This window comes from Ranitomeya imitator, chromosome 1 (assembly GCF_032444005.1).
Source record: "Ranitomeya imitator isolate aRanImi1 chromosome 1, aRanImi1.pri, whole genome shotgun sequence".
Taxonomy (NCBI): domain Eukaryota; kingdom Metazoa; phylum Chordata; class Amphibia; order Anura; family Dendrobatidae; genus Ranitomeya; species Ranitomeya imitator.
The window spans coordinates 1,114,575,149-1,114,598,724 of record NC_091282.1 but is presented as its reverse complement, the minus strand read 5'-3'; the positions used below and the strand labels follow the sequence as shown (position 1 = coordinate 1,114,598,724).

General features: G+C 48.2%; 1 protein-coding gene across 4 annotated transcripts in view; it reads left to right on the top strand.

Moving 5' to 3' along the window:
* The window catches only part of PCM1 (pericentriolar material 1), a 228,267-nt gene that overhangs the window by 131,777 nt on the left and 72,914 nt on the right, over positions 1-23,576 (top strand). For all 4 annotated transcript variants that reach the window (XM_069744379.1, XM_069744380.1, XM_069744381.1 and 1 more), the window contains exons 14-17: positions 125-256; positions 14,608-14,792; positions 16,019-16,252; positions 17,891-18,113. In XM_069744379.1, coding sequence (XP_069600480.1) covers positions 125-256; positions 14,608-14,792; positions 16,019-16,252; positions 17,891-18,113 — 774 coding nt within the window. The remainder of the gene's footprint in view (positions 1-124; positions 257-14,607; positions 14,793-16,018; positions 16,253-17,890; positions 18,114-23,576) is intronic.

Below are 23,576 nucleotides of genomic sequence, written 5' to 3'. Positions count from 1 at the left end.
AGGAAGAAAATTACTCCATCTATGTTTTCATGTAGAAATCTGTTTGCTGTAAGCACTACATACAACATATATAAATGCTCCCTAAGCATGTTTTTCTTCTCTTCTCCGTATTTTTTTCAATTAGTTGTCCACTTCCAGTGCGGGAACATCAAGGCCACCACCAACAGCAGCATCAACACCGGAGGTTACGGATATTAATTCTGCAGTCATGCCAAGCATGCCAGATCCTGAAGATTCATCTTCTGCTGACAATGAAGTAAGGAGCTCACGAGTTCTGTATGAGAACCCTTTTATTCATAGTACTGTATATGTGATCAGCGGGTGAATGTCTCTGCTTGTGCAGAGTAAGGAGACTTACAGGCCATGCCATGCGCACTGTATATACACACAAAAAATACTAATACAGAGTGAAATCAGAAACCGTTTTACAAGCTGGAAATCCAGGAGATATAAATAAGCTTTAAGAGGATCTCCTCCTGGTTGTTAGTAAATCACTCATTAGCTGATTTGACTATTTTTTTGTTCCTGAATTTTTTTATTTTGTGGCAGACAATCTACAAAAAGTGTCAGCTACAACTATATTAAGTGCCATTTCTACATTAGTTTTTCCATCATTTTCTAAGAAACTAATTTATCAGTGACTAACAGACGTTTATCTTTCAATTACTGCATGTACTAGAGTATAAACCGACCAGAGTATAAGCCGAGGCACCTAATTTCTTTATCGCCTCTCATTGGGGGACACAGGAACCATGGGTGTATGCTGCTGCCACTAGGAGGCTGACACTATGCAAATAAAAAAGTTAGCTCCTCCTCTGCAGTGTACACCCCACCGACTGGCATTATACTCTTCTTAAGGTTAGTACCGACGGCGTGGGAAGTTAGGTGAGTATTTGTGCCCCTATCAGTTAGGGGGCCCTGTGGATCCCCTACGTTTCCTGCGCAGTTTTCCTTTTGAGCAGCGCGGTGCCTTACTGGCAGCCGCACTGCTATTTCTACGGCCGCACTTCTCCACCTGCGGCCGCACCTTTTTCCGAGACCCACCGATCTGGGTGACACTTAGGCCCCATTCCTTCCCGCAGTTTTCCACCGCGGCCGCGTTTTCACAGGCAGTCGCACTGCCTTACCTGCGGCCGCATCCTTTTAATCTTTGCGGCGCGGCCCCCTTCAGGCAGCCGCACCGTTTTCCCCGGCGGCCGTACCTTGGGAGGTGACGCGCGGCCGCGGTCCTATCCAGCGGCCGCCGGCTTCTAATACAGGCCCCGGCTCTTCCCGGGCCTACTTCCGGCATCGGCGCTCCCCCCTTTCCTGCGGCGGCTGCCGCGCCTATCAGCCGGGCGGCGCCCGCACTGTTTTTTGCGCCGCACCGCCGATTACCATCTTTTCGGCGGTCACCGGCTTCTAATTTAGGCCCCGGCTTTCCCCGGGGCCTACTTCCGGTGACGCGCTCGCCCACTTCCGGTATCATCGGGCGGGCTTTCTCCCGCCCGACAAACTCCGCATTCTCCTCCCACCGGCGCCATCTCGTCTGGCTCCGCCCCTTCCTCCACGCCGCTGCTGGACGCTTAGGGCACGAGTCTCCTTCATTCTGCCACGCTCCTGCGCCGGGAAACTTCGCAGAGCGCTCGGTCCGGGGACGCAGCACGCCATCTGCGCCGGGGATCCACAGCATCTTCCTGCAGCTCCTGGTATCCGGGTTTTTCGTCTGCCGTGAGTAGCTCTGCACTGCAGACTGACACCCTCCTCTGCCCCACTGTCCCCTAACCTGCTGGCATTTTCTTCAGGGACCTCTTCAAAATGTCTAACTCTAAAGGGGGCCGCTCTCGTCCTCCGACTTCTTCATCTTCTGCCCTAGTCACCTACTTTGCATGTTCGTCCTGTAACAGCAAACTTCCCTCAGGTCAGTCCTCCCCGCTGTGTCAGTCCTGCAGCAACCCGATTGTTCCCACCGCCCAGGATCCCCCGGCTGTTCCGCCCGAGACTGACCCCCCCCCATCCCAGGCTGGGCCGCCTCTCTGTCACAATCGGTGGCGGATTTAACACGGGTATCTCAAACCCTGGTGTCCGCGCTGGATCGTTTACCCCTGCAGACCCCTGCCGTGGCCAGCGGGTCGCAGGAACCGCCGCCCGAGCCCTCCTTGATAAGCCACAAAAGGTCCAGACAGGAACGTCGGTCTGAGTCCTCTTCGCGCTCCATCTCGCCACTCGGCCCTCCCGACCCTCCTCCCCTGAGTCAGGCGAGGCACACTCTGATGCGCCCTCGGAGGATATTTCGGAGCTGGATTCTAACCAAATCGCCACCATGAGGGAGATGGTCCAGAATCTCATTGTGGCAGTAAACCAATCTTGTGGCATAAAGGATCCCTCTACGGAACCCGCAGATCAGGCGGTTTCGTTTAGACGGGCCAAACCACCTTCCAAGTTTTTTGCTCCTCATCCTGAATTCGAGGAAATCATGTCCAGAGAGAGAGAGAACCCCACTAGGCGTTTTCAGAGGGGAAAACGCCTGGGTGTGCTATATCCCTTTTCTCCAGAAGTTACCGCCAATTGGACGGTCTCTCCCTCGGTGGATCCACCTGTGTCCAGGCTGTCCACCAACACGGTGCTTCCTCTGTCAGGCGGAGCATCTCTGAAGGACTCTAACGATAGGGCTATAGAATCCTTTGCGAAGTCAGCTTTTGAAGCGGCTGCAGCGGCCATATGCCCAGCTTTTGCTTCCACTTGGGTTTCTAAATCCATCTCCAAATGGGCCAAAGAACTCCGTCGAGGTATCCTGGACGGGGCGCCTCCCATGCAACTAGCGGAGCTTGCCAACCAGATTTCCCACGCCGGTGAATACCTGGTCTCTGCCTCCCTGGATGTCGCGTCTTGTGCGGCTCAGGCTTCCAGCAATGCCGTTGCCATCCGCCGCACCGTTTGGCTCAAGGCCTGGCAGGCGGATTTATCTTCTAAAAAGTCCCTCACTAGTCTGCCCTTCCAGGGCTCTCGTCTCTTTGGTTCCCAGCTGGATCAAATCATTAAGGACGCCACCGGGGGTACAAGTTCTCTTCTCCCCCAGGCTAAGCCTCGTCGCCCTCCTCCTAGACGGCAGTTTCGCTCTTTTCGGCCCTTTCGTCGCTTCGCTGCGTCAAACTCCTTTTCCCAGCAGCAACAGAGGCCACAGGCACGTCAAGAGAAGAAGGCGGTGTCCTTTAGGCCCACTCCGTCCTGGCGTCCTCGCTATTCCCAGGGTAGATCCTCCAGGCCCAGGACTGGAAGATCCACCTCGGCATGACTCTCGGCAAGACCCCAGCCCACCTCCCAGGTTGGGCGGCCGTCTTCTCTTCTTCAGGGACGTCTGGATTTCCGCAGTGGAGGACGCATGGGTCAGGGAAGTTGTATCCTCGGGATACAAGATATAGTTCGCCTCCCGACCCAGGGATCGTTTCTTCCAATCCCGTCCTCCAAGAGATCCCGTTCTAGTTCCGGGCTTCTTCGCAGCCATCGCTTCTCTGCTCAAATCCGGGGTAACCATTCCCGGCCCAGAAAAAAAACGGTTCACGGGTTTCTACTCGAACCTTTTTGTGGTACCGAAAAAAGACGGCAAGGTTCGCCCCATTCTGGACCTCAAATTGCTGAACAGGAGAGTTCGCCTGAGACACTTCAGGATGGAATCCCTTCGTTCAGTAATTGCTTCCATGGAGGCCCAGGAATTTCTATGCTCAATAGATATCCAGGACGCCTACCTCCATGTCCCGGTATTTCCCGGACATCACCGTTTCCTGCGCTTCGCAGTACAACAGGAACACTTTCAATTCGTCGCCCTGCCGTTCGGTCTCGCAACCGCTCCAAGGGTGTTCACGAAGATCATGGCGGCGCTGATGGCAATATTGAGAGTCAGAGGCCTGGTCCTATTTCCATACCTCGACGACATTCTCATCAAGGCTCCGTCCTTTGCTCAGGCCCACGAAAGCCTGTCCATTGTTCTCGACACCTTAGCCCGTTTCGGGTGGCTGGTCAACCGGAAGAAGTCCTGCCTTATTCCTTCTCAGCGCATCATCTTTCTGGGCATGCTTTTCGACACTCGTCAGAGCAGAGTCTTCCTTCCCAAGGACAAGAGATCCACTCTTTGTCGGGACATACGCTTGCTCCAGGGTCATCGGCCTCCCTCCCTCCTATCGGCCATGAAGGTTTTGGGGAGGATGGTGGCTACCTTGGAAGCTATTCCCTTCGCCCAATTTCATTCGCGACCCCTTCAGCAAGCCATTCTGTCTCAGTGGGACAGGTCTGTCTTCTCCCTGGATCGGCCGATCAGGCTCTCTTCTCGGGTCAAGCGGTCCCTCAACTGGTGGCTGACGTCACCTCTCATCTCCCAGGGCAGGTCCTTCCTTCCAGTTCACTGGCAGGTGGTGACAACGGACGCCAGCCTGATCGGCTGGGGTGCGGTTTTTCGCCACCTGACGGTTCAGGGCCTTTGGTCGTTGCAGGAGTCAACTCTGCCAATCAATGTCCTCGAGATTCGGGCCATCTTTCTGTCCCTCCGCCACTGGGAAAGGATCCTCAGGGGCCTTCCAGTCCGGATCCAGACGGACAACGCCACGGCTGTGGCGTATGTCAACCATCAGGGGGGGACCCGGAGCTCCTTGGCCCTTGCCGAGGTATCCAAGATCCTCCTTTGGGCAGAGGCAACGGTTCCGGTGATATCCGCGGTGCATATCCCCGGCGTGGACAACTGGGCCGCCGACTTCCTCAGCCGCGAGGGCCTCGCGGCAGGGGAATGGTCCTTGCATCCGGAGGTCTTCCATCAGATTTGCCTTCGATGGGGGACTCCGGATGTGGATCTCACGGCGTCTCGAATCAACAGGAAGGTTCCGCAGTTCGTCTCCAGGTCCCGCGATCCTCTCGCAGTGGACGTCGATGCTCTGGCCATTCCTTGGTCACAGTTCGAGCTGCCCTACCTGTTCCCACCCCTTCCATTACTTCCCAAGCTGTTGAAGAAAATCAAAGCGGAAGGGGTGCCGGTCATCCTGATCGCCCCGGATTGGCCCAGGAGAGCTTGGTTCGCGGAGCTCGTCAACCTTCTCGCGGACGCTCCCTGGCGCCTTCCAGACAGGCCCGATCTGCTGTCCCAGGGTCCGATCTGCCACCCGAATTCTCGGTCGCTCAGTTTAACGGCGTGGCTGTTGAGACCGCGGTTTTAAGAGCGTCCGGCCTCTCGGACCGGGTGATTCACACGATGATTCAGGCTCGGAAGCCTTCGTCTTCCAGGATCTACTACCGCACCTGGAAGGCTACTTCCGTTGGTGCGAGTCCAACCGCGTTCCGCCTATGGTTTTTTCCCTGCCTTCTCTTTTGGCCTTCCTTCAGGCAGGACTGGATTCGGGCCTGGCGCTTAGCTCCCTGAAGGGTCAGGTCTCTGCGCTTTCCATCCTCTTTCAGAAGACCTTGGCCTCTCGGCCACAAGTTAAGACCTTCTTTCAAGGGGTAGCCCATGCTGTCCCGCCGTACAGGGCCCCTGTGGAGGCATGGGACTTAAACCTGGTACTGGACGTTCTGAGGGTTTCCCCCTTTGAACCTCTTAGGGAGATTCCTCTATCAGTTCTATCTTGGAAGGTGACCTTTCTTGTGGCCATCACGTCTATTCGCCGCGTTTCCGAGTTGGCGGCCCTGTCTTGCCGCCCTCCGTTTTTGGTCATTCACCAGGACAAGGTGGTCTTCCGGCTCCCACCTTCCTTTCTTCCTAAGGTGGTTTCCACCTTCCACCTCAACGAGGACATCGTTCTACCTTCCTTTTGTCCAGTTCCGACTCATCCTCTGGAGCGATCGTTGAACAAGCTGGACCTTGTCAGGGCAGTGAGGATCTATCTGGACAGAACGTCCACTTTCCGGAAGACGGACTCCTTTTTCGTCATTCCTGATGGCACGCGCAGAGGCCAACCGGCTTCTAAAGCGACTATTGCTCGCTGGATCAGATTGGCAATTTTGGAGGCTTACCGGGTCAAGAACAGAGTGCCCCCTCCTGGGATTAAGGCTCACTCTACCCGGGCAGTCGGCGCCTCCTGGGCGGTGCACAACAGGGCTTCCGCCTTACAGCTTTGCAAAGCGGCAACTTGGTCTTCCATCCACACGTTCGCCAAATTTTACAAGGTCCATACCTACGCTTCGGCGGACGCCGGCCTAGGCAGAAGGATCTTGCAGGCGGCAGTGGTGAGTCCTCTGACCTGATGGAAGTCTGTCTTTCCCACCCGTGGGACTGCTTTGGGACGTCCCATGGTTCCTGTGTCCCCCAATGAGAGGCGATAAAGAAAACAGGATTTTTGGTTGCTTACCGTAAAATCTGTTTCTTGAAGCCTCCATTGGGGGACGCAGCTCCCTCCCAATGTTTCTGTTGTTATCCGTTTTATGACTGTTCTCACGTTTACAGTTCTCAAGTTTGTGGTTATGGTTTTTCAACCTTGTTCTTTTCTCCTACTGCTTTCTCACTAACTGAAGAGTATAATGCCAGTCGGTGGGGTGTACACTGCAGAGGAGGAGCTAACTTTTTTATTTGCATAGTGTCAGCCTCCTAGTGGCAGCAGCATACACCCATGGTTCCTGTGTCCCCCAATGGAGGCTTCAAGAAACAGATTTTACGGTAAGCAACCAAAAATCCTGTTTTTGCCACGAAAAACTGGGAAAACTAATTGACTCGAGTATAAGCCAGGAATGCATGGCCCCCTCATCCCCATCCAGGTATGCACGGCCTCCTCATCCCTATCCTGGTATGCACAGGCTCCTCATCCATATCCTGGTATGCACGGCCTCCTCATCCCTATCCTGGTATGCATGGCCTCCTCATCCCTATCCTGGTATGCATGGCCTCCTCATCTCTATCCTGGTATGCATGGCTCCTCATCCCTATCCTGGTATGCACGGCCTCCTCATCCCTATCCTGGTATGCATGGCCTCCTCATCCCTATCCTGGTATGCACGGGCTCCTCATCCCTATCCTGCTATGCACGGCCTCCTCATCCCCATCCTGGTATGCATGGCCTCCTCTTCCCTATCCTGGTATGCATGGCTCCTCATCTCTATCCTGGTATGCACGGCCTCCTCATCCCCATCCTGGTATGCATGGCCTCCTCATCCCTATCCTGGTATGCATGGCTCCTCATCTCTATCCTGGTATGCACGGCCTCCTCATCCCCATCCTGGTATGCATGGCTTCCTCATCCCTATCCTGGTATGCATGGCTCCTCGTCTCTATCCTGGTATGCATGGCTCCTCATCCCTATCCTGGTATGCACAGCCTCCTCATCTCTTTCCTGGTATGCACGGCCTCCTCATCACCATCCTGATATGCAAGGCCTCCTCATCCCTATCCTGGTATGCACGGCCCCCTCATCCCTATCCTGGTATGCATTGCACCCTCATCCCTATCCTGGTATGCACGGGCTCCTCATCCCTATGCTGGTATGCATGGCCCCCTTACCCCTATCCTGGTATGCATGGCTCCTTATCCCTATCCTGGCATGCATGGCCCCCTCATCCCTATCCTGGTATGCATCGCACCCTCATCCCTATCCTGGTATGCATCGCAACCTCATCCCTATCCTGATATGCACGGGCTCCTCATCCCTATCCTGATATGCATGGCCTCCTCATCCCTATCCTGGTATGCATCGCACCTTCATCCCTATCCTGGTATGCATCGCACCTTCATCCCTATCCTGGTATGCATCGCACCCTCATCCTTATCCTGATATGCACGGCCTCCTCATCCCTATCCTGTTACGCATGGTTCCTCACCCCTCTCCTGGTATGCACGGCCTCCTCATCCCTATCCTGATATGCACGGCCTCCTCATCCCTATCCTGGTATGCACGGGCTCCTCATCCCTATCCTGCTATGCACGTCCTCCTCATCCCCATCCTGGTATGCATGGCCTCCTCTTCCCTATCCTGGTATGCATGGCTCCTCATCTCTATCCTGGTATGCACGGCCTCCTCATCCCCATCCTGGTATGCATGGCCTCCTCATCCCTATCCTGGTATGCATGGCTCCTCATCTCTATCCTGGTATGCACGGCCTCCTCATCCCCATCCTGGTATGCATGGCTTCCTCATCCCTATCCTGGTATGCATGGCTCCTCATCTCTATCCTGGTATGCATGGCTCCTCATCCCTATCCTGGTATGCACAGCCTCCTCATCTCTTTCCTGGTATGCACGGCCTCCTCATCACCATCCTGATATGCAAGGCCTCCTCATCCCTATCCTGGTATGCACGGCCCCCTCATCCCTATCCTGGTATGCATTGCACCCTCATCCCTATCCTGGTATGCACGGGCTCCTCATCCCTATGCTGGTATGCATGGCCCCCTTACCCCTATCCTGGTATGCATGGCTCCTTATCCCTATCCTGGCATGCATGGCCCCCTCATCCCTATCCTGGTATGCATCGCACCCTCATCCCTATCCTGGTATGCATCGCAACCTCATCCCTATCCTGATATGCACGGGCTCCTCATCCCTATCCTGATATGCATGGCCTCCTCATCCCTATCCTGGTATGCATCGCACCTTCATCCCTATCCTGGTATGCATCGCACCTTCATCCCTATCCTGGTATGCATCGCACCCTCATCCTTATCCTGATATGCACGGCCTCCTCATCCCTATCCTGTTACGCATGGTTCCTCACCCCTCTCCTGGTATGCACGGCCTCCTCATCCCTATCCTGATATGCACGGCCTCCTCATCCCTATCCTGATATGTATGGCCTCCTCATCCCTATCCTAATATGTATGGCCCCCTTATCCCTATCCTGGTATGCATGGCCCCCACATCCCTATCCTGGTATGTATGGTTCCTCATCCCTATCCTGGTATGCATGGCCCCCTTATCCCTATCCTGGTGTGCATGGCCGCCACATCCTTATCCTGGTAGTAGATGGTGACCCGATTCTAACGTATCGGGTATTCTAGAATATGTAGGTAGTATATAGCACAGGCTACGTACTATATTGCACGGTGACGTAGTATATAACGCAACCGACGTAGTATGTAACACAGCGTACGTAGTATATAGAAGAGCTGCGTAGTATATAACACAGCCACATAGTATATAACATAGCCACGTAGTGTATTGCACTGTTACATAGTGTATTGCACAGACACGTAGTATATTGGTCAGCCACGTAGTATATTGGTCAGCCACGTAGTATATAGCAGAACCACGTAGTATATAACATAGCCATGTCATATATCGTAGTATATTGCACTGCCATGTAGTATATAACAGAGCCATATAGTATATTGCACAGTCGACGCAGTATATAACAGAACCGACACAGCCACATGGTATATTGCACAGCTACGTAGTATATAGCACAGAGCACATAGTATATTGGGCAGTCACGTTGTATATTGCACAGTCACGTTGTATATTGCCCAGCTACAAAGTATATAGCATAGAGATGTAGTATATAACAGAGCACACGCAGTATGTAACACAGCCCACGTAGTATATAGCAATGTGGGCACTATATGCGTGGTTAAAAAAGACTTAAAATAAAAAATAAAAATATACTCACCTTCCAAGGGCCCCTTGAAGTCCTGGCGCCTGTGTGCGGTGCACGCTGTAGCTTCCGGTCCCAGGGTTGGTATGAGCGCAGGACTTGTGATGACGTCGCGGTCACATGACCGTGACGTCATGGCAGGTCCTTCTCGCATAGCATCCTTGGCACCGGAACCTGCTGCTTGCACCGCCGAGTACACCGCGCCATGTTGGAGGGTGAGAATAACCTTTTTTTTTTTTTTTTAAATTATTATTATTTTTTTTAACATTAGATCATTTTACTATTGATGCTTCATACGCAGCATCAATAGTAAAAAGTTGGTCACACAGGGTTAATAACGCGTTAACGGAGTGCATTACACCGCGGTCTGTTAACTCTGGCATTAACCCTGTGTGACCGCTCAGCGCTGACTGCAGGGCAGTAAAGCAGCGGCCATTTTGCTGCCAGACTCTGCTCGTTGCTGATTGGTCGTGGGCGTTTTGCCACGACCCATCAGCGACTTGGATTTCCATGAGACAGAGGCCGCGACCAATGAATATCCGTGACAGACAGACAGAAAGACAGACAGATGGAATTGACCCCTAGACAATTATATACTAGATGCTTGTCACCCTCATCCCTATCCTGGTATGCATGGTTTTTCATCCCTATCCTGGTATGTATGGCTCCCATAAAAAAAAAAGCATAAAAAAAACATTCTACTTGCCTCCCTGTGCTCCCTTTCAGCATCTTGTTCCGGTGCCAGCAGCTGTTTTGTGCTTGTAAGCAGTGTATGGCAGGGATGTCATGCGCTGCTTACAAGCAGAACACAGCTGCCGGAATACTCGCTGCTTTCCACCCTGGGATTATGTGCGTGGTGGGCAGTGAGTATCCATTGCTATTAAGTAGTGTGCACAGGGTCATCCGCAGCCGCTGTGCGGTCACATGTGCCTGCTACTTAAGGGAATGAATAGTCCCCTCTCTCCACGCCTATTGGAGTGGAGAGAAGTGAATATTCATTTATCTTAAGTAGCTGGTACTCGTGATATTCCGGCCACTGCTGGAAGCCGGTGGCTGCGGTCGGACACTATGCGCTCTATTACAGAGAACTTAATATTCACTGCCAGCACAGTGAATATTTATTTCTCTTTTTTAGCAGTGGGCACAGGTTTTAGCCGCAGCAGCCGACTCCTGTCTCTGTGACCTGCTGCTCCACTGCTACCGCTTCACCTACATCTTCTGGGACCCTCAATCGAGTATAAGCCGAGGGGGTTTTCAGCACAAAAAAATGTGCTGAAAAACTCTGCTTATACTCAAGTATATACGGTAACTATAATTTTTGATGTGCAAAACATAAAAATTTCTATATAAATCTGGTATCACTATAATCTTATGAACACTGAAAAATAAAACTGAGCACTTATACCGCACGGTGAAAAGCAATTGTTGAATTACTTTTTATTTGTACATTTGGCCTCTTTTAAAATAGTATGAGGCTCGGTTTATATTTATCATGTGCTGGAAGCTGAGGCCTTACCTGGGGTGGGGGTTGCTATTTAAATCCCCCCAAAAAGCAATTTGAGATTGCATCCCTGACAGTATTATTCACTACAGTCAGGCAGATGGAGTACCTTGGCCTCTGAGCGGTGTCCCATGTTTTTCGGTATCTTTGTAGTGCACATAAGCATAATTGGAAGACGTTTGCTTGCCTGAAGCGACTGATACGGATGAAACAGAGGCCAGACAGACAGTGTACTGATTGATGAAATCTGTAGTTTTGTCTGAATAATTTTGGGATTCAGGCTGAAACATCAAAGTGCTAAGTGATAGTGTAGAGCACAGGATACATGTGAATCTAGTCTTAAAAATCATCAAAAAATGTGTCCCCAAATTATACCAAAAAATACTCAAACGCAACCTGAAAAAAAAAAAAAGCCCCCACTGATGTCTGTCATCTGTCAACTGTAAAACAGGGACTTTCCATGTCACAGTTGACTTAAAGGGAACCTGTCACCCCACACCCCAAAAATCGTATCTGAGCTAAGCCCACTGGCATCAGGCTTATTTACAGCGTTCTGTAATGCTGTAGATAAGCCCCCGATGTATCCTGAAAGACGAGAAAAAGAGGTTAGATTATACTCACCCAGGGGCGGTCCGATCCGATGGGCGTCACGGTCCAGGGCCTCCATCCTTCATTCGATGACATCCTCTTCTTGTATTCTTGCAATGGCTGTTGCGGGCAGAGCAAAGTACTGCAGAGCGTAGGCGCCGGGAAAGGTCAGAGAGGCCCGATGCCTGCGCACTGCAGTACTTTGCTCTGCCCTCAACAGGACAGACAAAGTACGCCTGCGCCGGAGCCGTGGCAGGAAAACAAGAAGTGGACGTCATCGTAAAAAGATGGGAGGCCCCAGACCGCGACGCCCATCGGACCTGACCGCAGTGGGACCACCCCTGGGTGAGTATAATGTAACCTGTTTTTCTTACCTTTCAGGTTACATTGGGGGCTTATCTACAGCATTACAGAATGCGGTAAATAAGCCCCTGATGCCTGTGGCCTAATCTCATATATGATTTTTGGGGGTGACAGGTTCCCTTTAATTAACTCCTTGAATGTAGTTTTGAGTGTTAGGAGGGTGCAGTTTTGAAAATAGTATAAGATTAGTTGGTTTTCCAATATATAGGCCCCAGCTATCCGTGTCACTTCCCAGCTGATTGTCTGTTAATAAAACAGGAATTGTAAATAGAAAAGAATGTGAAATTGCTAAATTTTTACATCTTAACAAAATAACAGGATTCTACATGACACCAATGGGATATACTTCCTATATGTATGCCTTCTAACTACCATATATACTCGAGTATAAGCCGACCCGAGTATAAGCCGACCCCCCTAATTTTGCCACAAAAAACTGGGAAAACTTATTGACTCGAGTATAAGCCTAGGGTGGAAATGCAGCATTTAGGCCTCTTTCACACTTCAGTCTTTTGGCGTCAGTCACTACCGACATAGTGACGGATTGACGGATCCGTCACAATTGTTGCGAAAACGGTTCTAACGGATCCGTTTTTTTGACGGATCCGTTACTTGGGGGTTGTCTGGGAGAAGTATCTACTTTTTGGAGCATGCGCAATTGAAAAAACGGATTGGGGCGACGGATCCGCCGAAAAAACTGTTGCGGCGGATCCGTCGCCCATAGGCGGCCATTCTATGGAATGGCGGACGCGACGGATCCGTCGCGATCCGCCATTTCGGCGGTGACAAAAAACGTTTCAATGTCCGTCTATTTTCAGAAAACGTCCGCCAAATTTCGACGGATCCGTCGCATGGCGGATGGAACGGACGACCATCCGTCACAATCCGTCACTAATGCAAGTCTATGGGAAAATAACGGATCCGTCAAAAAAAAATGACGGATCCGTTATTTGAGGAAAATGGCGGTTTTAGACTGATGCCAAATAACTGAAGTGTGAAAGAGGCCTTACCGGTGAATTTCAAAAATAAAAATAGATCATTATTTCCCCATAGCTGTGCCATATAGTGCTCTGCACCGTTCATATTTCCCCATAGCTGTGCCATATAGTGCTCTGCACCGTTCATTATTGCCCCATAGCTGTGCCATATAGTGCTCTGCACCGTTCATATTTCCCCATAGCTGTGCCATATAGTGCTCTGCACCGTTCATATTTCCCCATAGCTCTGCCATATAGTGCTTTGCACCGTTCATATTTCCCCATAGCTGTGCCCCATATAGTGCACTGCACCGTTCATATTTCCCCATAGATGCTCCACATACTGTATATCTGTGCCATTGCTGCTGCTGCAATAAAAAAAAGCCATACTCACCTCTCTTGCTTGCAGCTCCCAGCGTCTGGTCCCAGCGTCTCTCCGCACTGACTGATCAGGCAGAGGGCGCCGCGCACAGTATATGCGTCATAGCGCCCTCTGACCTGCACAGTCAGAGCGGATAGACGCCGGGAAGATGGAGCGGCGTCGAGAAGATGGAGCGGCGGCTGGAACGGGGACAGGTAAATATGCGATACTTACCTGCTCCCGGCATCCCACTCCTTCCCCCGGACAGCTGGTCTTCGGTGCTGCAGCCTCTTCCTCTATCAGCGGTCCCTATGGGAGGTGGAGCCGCCTATTCATTTCTCTAATGAGCGGTCCCACGTGACCGCTGAACAGGGGAAGAACTGCAGCACCGAAGACCGTGGGACAGGCGGGGAGCACCAGGATCGCTGGAAGCAGGTAAGTATGCCTCAGCGCCCTCACCCGCCGACCCTGCCACCCACCTTGACTCGAGTATAAGCCGAGAGGAGCACTTTCAGCCCAAAAATTTGGGCTGAAAATCTCGGCTTATACTCGAGTATATACGGTAGTTTTTGTGGTATGACGAACCAGTGTAAGCAAAGTTTAAAAATTGCTAATTATTCTAAATATTTGTCATATTTCAGATATTTTTATTTAAAAAAAATCAAATGCCAAACTTCTCAACCTAAAGCTACCACTAGCATAAAGTGCAATGTGTCAAGTAAGTAACAATCTCAGAATCGCTGGGACAGACCTGTCAGGTTAGAAAAATGAGGTTTGCTCATTAAAAGGGAAAGTGTCAGCTGCCCTAGCCTTCCAAAACTGCACGCATGTCTTGAATGCACTATGCTCCTACTTTTTAACCAGCCCCTTTTTGTGGATGTGATAGTTAAATAACCATAAAATCAATTTTAAAATTGTGCTTGCTGGCTGTACATATCACTGCACATTGCCAGCTACGCTGCAAATATAGTGTGTTACTAATTTGTCACAAGCAGAGTTTTAAAATTGATTTTATGGTTATTGAATAATCATTAAGCCACGAAAAAAGGCTTGTTATAAAGTACATATAGGGTACAATAATGACATGGTGGCGGTTTTGGGCTTCCCTTTTAAAGTGAATTTTGGATCAGTCACTACGGAGTTAAAGCTCTTTTCACAAAGAAGCTCCTTTTAATATTTCCTTCATAAATCTACATTTATAAAATAAGTGCAGTTTGGCAAAGGTAATTATGGAAATTGCACATTTTGTTAAGACTAACGCTGTCTAATCCTCGTATTCAGGTATGGTCAGAGATTCGCAGACATCAAATTTTAAGGGAAGATTTGCGACAAAGAAGGAAACAGCTTGAGTCATTGATGGCTGAGCATCAGCGAAGACAAGGAATCTCAGAAACTGCTTCTGCTGGCTCTTTAAGAAGTGATGACTCTGACACACACAGTCTTCAGCACCGCAGCAGGACTGAAAGGTGAGTAATTGACATGAATCTCCACATAAAGGGAAGCTGTTATCAGATTTTTGCCTTGTAATCTGAGGACAGCCTTATGTGGTGGCTGAGAGCCTGATTCCAGGGATGTCACTTACTGGGCAGCTTGCTGTAGTTTGAATACAATCATTGTTTTATCAGCAAGAGATTATCACTGCAGGACTAGCTGTCTTGTGCCAGGCAGTCCAGCTAATCTGTATATCCCCTCCCCCATCACTGATTGGCAGCTTGCTTACAATGTATACTGGAATCTGCCAATCAGTGATGTGGGAGAGGTTATACAGCAGTCTATATTCTGAGCACTTCTACATCTACAGCAAAAAAATAGGGATTCTATCAAAACTGCACCAAGCAGACCAATAAGTGATACATCGATCCCTTTACGGTCAGGTTCAGACAGCCGTACTAGAACTTGGACTGAGTGCAGAAGCTTAATAATAATAATTTTTATTTTTATATAGTGCTAACATATTCCGCAGCGCTTTACAGTTTGCACACATTATCATCGCTGTCCCGGATGGGGCTCACAATCTAAATTCCCTAGCAGTATGTCTTTGGAATGGGGGAGGAAACCGGAGAACCCGGAGGAAACCCACACAAACACAGGGAGGACATACAGACTCCTTGTAGATGTTGTCCTTGGTGTGATTTGAACCCAGGACTCCAGCGCTGCAAGGTTGCAGTCCTAACCACTGAGACACCGTGCTTCCTGCTCTATTTGCATGTACTAGTCTGGTCTGTAAATCCGACCCAAGTAATGCATGCGCCACACTGACCATTTGTCCATGTTGAAAATCTGTCATGTGCCATTGGATATAATGGGTGTGTGTGCAATCTGTGCCGCATACATCCGTATAATACGCTCGTCTGAACAAGCCCGAAATCCCTTGTTCAGTACAACACGTTCTGACGTCTCATGTAGGGTTTAGTACTAAGGTGCATAATGTGGAGCTTCTTTTATTACATCTGTATAAAGGCAATGCAGGTTAGATATGTTCACGTGTGGCCCCTTTAGTTCCTTACACACTAGAAAAACACTGACAATTCCAGACGAATGTGTTCCGAATCCCAGAATATGGTTAATTTGGGACTGAACTGGGAAATGGTGTGCTAGGGTGAATTATACAGAGGCAGTAGCAATATGATGCATGTGGCTTTAGCGAATCCTAGTGATATTTCATTCCTTTATTTTTTTGTTCTGTTTTTAGGACAATGGCAACTTGGGGTGGATCTACACAGTGTGCCCTTGAAGATGATGATGATAATGATAATGATGACGGTGATGGAGGAGATGATGATGAAGCATGCATATCTGATGTAAATCAGGCAGAAGAGGAGGAGGAGGAAGATGATGAGCAAGAAAACACATTCCAAGAAAATGTCATGTATCCCCCAAGTGGCATGAACCAGAGTTCTTTCAGTGGGAAGACCACTAAGCCTGGGTAAGAAGACGTGCTTCTAGGATGTGCCTGTTTAAGTTTAGAGAACTGTCCCATCAGTATAGTGACTCTTTTATAAGGATGTACATGTTTTATTATAAGTATACTATTGTATGCCCAAATACTAAGTTTAGGTTAGGAAGAATGGGGTAAATGAAAGAAAGTCTAGTTGCATGGTTAAAAAGTGTGTTTGTGACCAGGCAGTGTAATAAGTCTGCAAAGAAGCTGTAGAGGTGAAACATTGTTACATACAGATGCTTCTCACCACAATATTAAAATATCATCAAAAAGTTAATTTATTTAAGTTCTTCAATACCAAAATGTGAAACTCGTATTATATAGAGTCATTACAAGCAGAGTGATCTATTTCAAGTGTTTATTTCTGATAATGTTGATGATTATGGCTTAAATCCAATGAAAACCCAAAAGTCATTCTCAGTAAATTAGAATAATTAACAAAAAACACCTGCAAAGGCTTCCTAAGCATTTAAAAAGGTCCTTTAGCCTGTTTCAGTAGGCTCCACAATCATGGGGAAGACTGCTGACCTGACATGTCCAGAAGAGTCATTGACGCACTCCACAAGGAGGGTAAGCCACGAAAGGTCATTGATAAAGAAGTTGGTTGTTCAGAGTGCTGTATCCAAACATATTAATGGAAAGTTAAGTGGAAGGAAAAAGTGTGGTAGAAAAAGGTGCACAAGCAAACGGGAAAACAGCAACCTTGAAGAGATTGCTAAGAAAAGGCCATTCAAAAATTTGGGGGAGATTCACAAGGGGTGGACTGCTGCTGGAGTCATTGCTTCAAGAGCCACCACACACAGATGTATCCAGGACATGGGCTACAAGTGTCACATTCCTTGTGTCAAGCCACTCATGACCAATAGACAACGCCGGAAGGGTCTCGACTGTTGCTCAGTGGCCCAAGATGTTGTTTTCAGATGAAAGTAAATGTTTCATTTCATTTGGAAATCAAGGTCCCAGGGTCTGGAGGAAGAGTGGAGAGGCCGCAATCCAAACTGCTTTGGAAGTTGTGAAGTTTCCACAATCAGTGATGGTTTGGGAGCCATGTCATCTGCTGGTGTAAGTCCACTGTGTTTTATCAAGACCAAAGTCAGCGCAGCCGTCTACAAGCAAATTTTAGAGCACTTCATGCTTCCCTCTGCCGACAAGATTTTGTAGATGGAAATTTCATTCTCTAGCAGGACTTAGCACCTGTCCACATAGCCAAAAGTACCAATATCTGGTTTACAAACAACAGTACCACTGTGCTTTATTGTCCAGCAAACTCGCCTGACCTTAACCTGAGCCTAACCTTCTTGTCAATGATGATGAGACACCAGACCCAACAATGCTGACAATCTGAAGACTGCTATCAAAGCAATCTGGGCTTGATACAAGTTTTACTTTTTGTATTGAAGAACTGAAATAAATTAAGTTTTTGATGGTGTTCTAATTTTGTGAGAAGCGCCTGTAGGCTGAAAAAAGACTCTGGTCCATCAAGTTCAACATTTTAGCCAAAATGATTTGCAAAGTTGTTTTATTTTTAGATGCAAAGTAGCAATACAGAATAATTGCAGATAAATAGCCTGATTCTTAAAGCGCAAAAATAGCAATGTGCATATTGCAATACTGTTCTTCCAGATGGAGAAACCAGCGTTCATATTCTGTTGATGGCAATTACCGTCCCTCTCCGAGGACCAGACAACAGCAGAATATTAGCATGAGGCGACAAGAAAACGTTCAGTGGGTCTCTGAGCTTTCCCAGGTGGAAGAGAAGGAACATTGGCAGGAGCAGATAGACCAGCTGAAGAAACAACTGGAGTTCAGCACAAATATATGTCAGACTTTGATGCGAGACCAGCAGGTAAGTGTGAAGAGTTCAGCTTCGTCTCTCTACATCATTTATGTTGTCTCTGTACATTTCTGTTCATTAACCCCCTTAAAGAATAGTACGTTTTTGATTTTGCACTTTTGTTCTTTCCTTTTATTTTTATGACAACATAGCCATGTCAAACATTGTTTTTATTTTTTTGCGGGATGAGTTGTACTTTTGAATGATAGCATCCAGTTTACCAAGCAATGCACTGGAAAATGGGTGAAAAGATTTTCCAAGGTCTGTGACATTGCTAATAAAACAAAACATACACTTTTAGGCCAAGTACACACGTTGCAGAATTGCCGCACTATTTAGCTTTCGAAGCACAGATTTTGGTAGCATGATTTGCGGGCGACATTTTCAGAGAGCCCTGAAGGTGCCAGAACAGCAGAAAAATCCCAAAAGTGACCCCTTTGTAGAAGCTGCATCTTTAAATGAATTAATCTACATCTACAACGAATATTTTGTAACATCCATGCCTGGCTTTTTTTCTGGAGAATTACAAATATGCCAGTCTAGTACCCTAAATATTGTGTCCCCCATAGTGTAGAGCCTCCATATATTGTAGCGCCTCCATACATTGTGCCCAGCTTGTGCTTCTGGCGATATGCACCAGTAGTATAAGTGCCTTCTCTCCATTACACTAATGCCAAATACGTGATGACCGCTTACTGAGGTTTAGGCACAGTGCGGCTCAGAAGGATGGTGGGCGTTTGGATTTGGGAGCACAGAATTAATTTGATATTATTTGAGGGGGCAGGAGCCATGTTGCTTTTTTAGAGACTTTGTTTTACCAGTAACGTGGGAACCCCCTATAGTTAGTGACAGATTTCGGACCTGAATGGGGGATAGTTTTATGTATGATAAATTAGGGTTTTATTGGTAACATTTTGGGGTACATAACTTTTTTTGATCGCTTCCAGTATAAGGCTGGACCACATTTTTGTGTTCTATGCTGAGCACTTATGTCATGGTTAAATGCCACGAAAATGCGATTCAGATGAAACTCCCAATGGAACCACCCTCCATGAGGCAGATGGAGACTCTTCAGACTCAATTTGGCGTCTGCTCCGGTGGTATCCATCTTTTTAGAAGTACACAGATCTGTGGTTGCCCACACTTGTGCACTAAAGAGACGCCTTAAAGGGAATCTGTCACCCCAAAATTCGCCTATAAGCTGCGGCCACCACCGACATCAGGGGCTTATCTACAGCATTCTGTAATGCTGTAGATAAGTCCTCGATGTATCCTGAAAGATAAGAAAAAGAGGTTAGATTATACTCACCCAGGGGCGGTCCCGCTGCGGTCCAGTCCGATGGGCGTCGCAGTCCGGCGCCTCCCATCTTCATACGATGACGTCCTCATCTTTGCTTCCTGCCGCGGCTCCTGCGCAGGCGTACTTTGTCTGCCGTGTTGAGGGCAGAGCAAAAGTTCTGCAGTGCGCAGGCGCCGGGGAAGGTCAGAGAGGCCCAGCACCTGTGCACTGCAGTACTTTACGCTGCCCTCAACAGGGCAGATTAGGTACGCCTGCGCAGGAGCCGCGGCAGGAAGCAAAGAAGGGAACATCATCGTATGAAGATGGGAGGCGCCGGACCGCGACGCCCATCGGACCGGACCACATCGGAACCACCCCTGGGTGAGTATAATATAACCTGTTATTCTTATATTTCAGGTGACATCGGGGGCTTAACTACAGCATTACAGAACCATGATTGAAACGCTCAGTGGCAAGCGCAGGATAAATGTGAGCCAAGCCTTACTCTGATTTTTGGGAGGTAGAATGAACAAATAGACAGCAGTGCAAGAATAGTTCTTATTTACTGGTTACAAAGAGGGTCTTGTGATGCCCTTGTAACAAGTTAAATACCGCTGTAAGGCGTTAATCAGCTCAGGTCAGTTGCAAAACCGGCTGGGGCTGATACTGCAGGTTATCAGCTGCCACACACAGCAGACACCCATGGGAATCTCCGCTGCTCAACAGCGCCATTAAAATGTGGTGCTGAGGAATAAGTATCTTAAACGATCGCCCTTGAAAGGTCTCGGTTTTAAATGTTTTAATGGAGGATTCTCATGTTAATATATTGATTTAATTTAGCAGTATGAAAATAGGCAAGTTTGCAGTTAACTTGCGTTTTCTTTTTATTGTCATTCTTGTGCAAAGAGAGCCTTTATCATTCAAAGTTTACAGCTGGCTTCCATGGAGTTCGGCTACCGTTCCTTTCCCAGATCCTTGCCAAGAGTATGCAGTAGTTACCATCCTGGATATGGTTAACTCCTAATATCCTAGCCCACTCCTTCCTGCCCATTGATGTCTATCCAGCAGTTATTTGTTCCCCTCCCTACCTTTCAGCTGCTGTTATAAATCTTTCATTATAACCTGCCCCCAGTATCCGTTGCTTTCAGAGTAGTAGGTCTCCTTATCACTACTCTGCTGTCCCAAGCTGTGGACTAAAGGCCCCTTCACATTAAGCGACGCTGCAGCGATACCGACAACGATCCGGATCGCTGCAGCGTCGCTGTTTGGTCGCTGGAGAGCTGTCACACAGACCGCTCTCCAGCGACCAACGATGCCAGTAACCAGGGTAAACATCGGGTAACTAAGCGCAGGGCCGCGCTTAGTAACCCGATGTTTACCCTGGTTACCATGCTAAAAGTAAAAAAAAACAAACACTACATACTTACCTACAGCCGTCTGTCCTCCAGCGCTGCGCTCTGCTTCTCTGCTCTCCTCCTGTACTGGCTGTGAGCCGGAAAGCAGAGCGGTGACGTCACCGCTCTGCTTTCCGGCTCACAGCCAGTACAGGAGGAGTGCAGAGCACAGCGCTGGAGGACAGACGGCTGTAGGTAAGTATATAGTGTTTGTTTTTTTTTACTTTTAGCATGGTAACCAGGGTAAACATCGGGTTACTAAGCGCGGCCCTGCGCTTAGTTACCCGATGTTTACCCTGGTTACCAGTGAAGACATCGCTGGATCGGTGTCACACATGCCGATCCAGCGATGTCAGCAGGAGTCCAGCGACGAAATAAAGTTCTGGACTTTATTCAGCGACCAACGATCTCCCAGCAGGGGCCTGATCGTTGGTCGCTGTCACACATAACGATTTCATTAACGATATCGTTGCTACGTCACAAATAGCAACGATATCGTTAACAATATCGTTATGTGTGAAGGTACCATAATTCAGATGCCTTATTATCTGTGTAATCGCAGTGATGGCAGTGTACAGTCCAGGACCAATCACTGATGGCTGCATGTGTTGTAGCAGAGGTTGTGCTGGGCTGTATACTCCTACTAATACCACTCTAATGCCACCTACTGGATGTAGCAAAGATGCAGTCCTTGCAATGCTCAGCTTGGAATTTACATACGGTTTCTACAGGCAAAAACAGACGAAAAGTCTGTTTTTGCCTGTAGAAACCGTATGTAAATTCCAAGCTGAGCATTGCATGGAACACAAGTCTCTTAACGCCAGCTTGAACCCTCCATAAGGAGAAATGTCCCCTTTACACCGGAGGTCAGAGACCTCTCACCTAGCGAAATCAGATTTCCTGCTTGGCGCTAATGAGGGACAAACGCCTCAAAACGTGTCTGCAAATGGAGTGTCTTGTTTGGCTTCTCTTCCTAACGGTGCATTCACATTTCCATGAAAATGTTTCTACACTGCCCAATTTTTGGTGTTGAACAGCACACAGACCCATGTGCTATTCTAATCCTCAACATCGGATCAGAGTAAGACTTGCTCTGAGCCGACCCGGCGGTCTCTATATCTCCAATGTACCCCTCACAACCTTTCGTGGACCTGTAGGTATTATCCACTCACTAGCGATCTATTCATTCATCCTCTCATGTAGGCGTCCTCCCTCTATAGAAAACTATCTTTGCACATTGTGCCCCATGGACCATAGCTACTTTTCTGTGAACAGCCTTCTTTGATCTTCCATGCCTACACCCACTATTACATAGGCTTTGTTTTTTTGGCTGTCACACTTTGCATGTTCCTTAATAATACCTCTATTGATCATGGGGACACCCAATATCTAGGTCTTATCCTTATACTATCTTGGCCTTCTTCCAAGCATTTATAATGAGGGGGATTATTATTATTTTTCCCCTTTCTATACCTTTTTGTGGTTTTGTTCATTACCTATGAGCACGTGCAATATATATTGTATTAAGCGTTATTCTATTGTCCGTTAATCAGATATGGTTATGCACTGTGTGGGGTACTCGGGTCTGGGACGTCTCACATGTTTTATTGCTAATTTGCTTGTGGTTTTCCTCACTTTATAAAATGGTATATTAATTATTTACTGGTGTGTGCCCATTCCTACAGGTAGGGCTTCTTTTCTTCTCCTCTGATATTACCCACAGATATGTGAATACTTCTGTGGCAAGGCTCGTTAAAGGGTCATTATTTACTTTTTTGATTGCTACCTCCAGTAGGTGGTGCTGGCGTTCCAGTCCTTTTCCTCTCTGAAGAGGCCATTCACATTCCCTAAAATAGTATCCAAACGTTTTTGTGAAATTGTTCTGCAATTTTTAGGCTATGTGCACACGTTGCGGATTTTGCTGCAGATCAGCAGCGGATTTGGCCCTGCGGATCCACAGCAGTTTTCCATGCAGTGTACAGTACCATGAAAACCAAATCCGCTGTGCACATTCTGCGGAAAATTCTGCACAGAAACTCAGCGGTTTATTTTCCGCAGCGGTTTATTTTCCACAGCATGTCAATTCTTTGTGCGGAATCTGCAGCATTTTACACCTATTCCATTATAGGAATCCACAGGTGTAAAAACGCAGGCGAAATCTGCACAAAATCAGCACAGAATCCGCAGGTAAAACGCAGGTCATTTTACCCGCGGATTCTGCAGAATCCACACAGAAAAATCCGCAATGGAATCTGCAACGTGTGCACATGCCCTTAGACCATCCGTGAACCGCCCAGGACCAGGTAACATGGATTGATACAGCTTGGTCTGTTTGACATATGGTTAGTGCTTACGCCACCTTGGTGTCTTTCCTGGTGCAGGGATAAGCGGCTTCAGTGTTGGCTGCTACTTATGATTAGCAAGGTCAGCTTAGTGTTCCGCCAGCCTTTATTCTGGTGGTAACCCTGGACGTTCAAGTGATCGATTGTTTAGCTTCTCACACACACTGGTGTAGCAATTTATTTAATAGTGAGGGCTATATTATATTACTGTGTGTTCCAGGGTATAGTGACCGAGTGTTGTTTTACTATGTATTTATCAGCCACTCTGATGTATTGGTGTTCACTCCCCATACCAACATCTTATATACATGTATTGTAGGGAGCCAGTGTTGGGCCTGCACGTTGTGTATCTACACGGTAGTATTCGCATTATGACCTGTACCATTTCCCCTATTTTTGTTCCATCTCTGTCCAAGTATTTTATAATATTTGTATTTAATAAAGAGCTTTTTTTATTGAT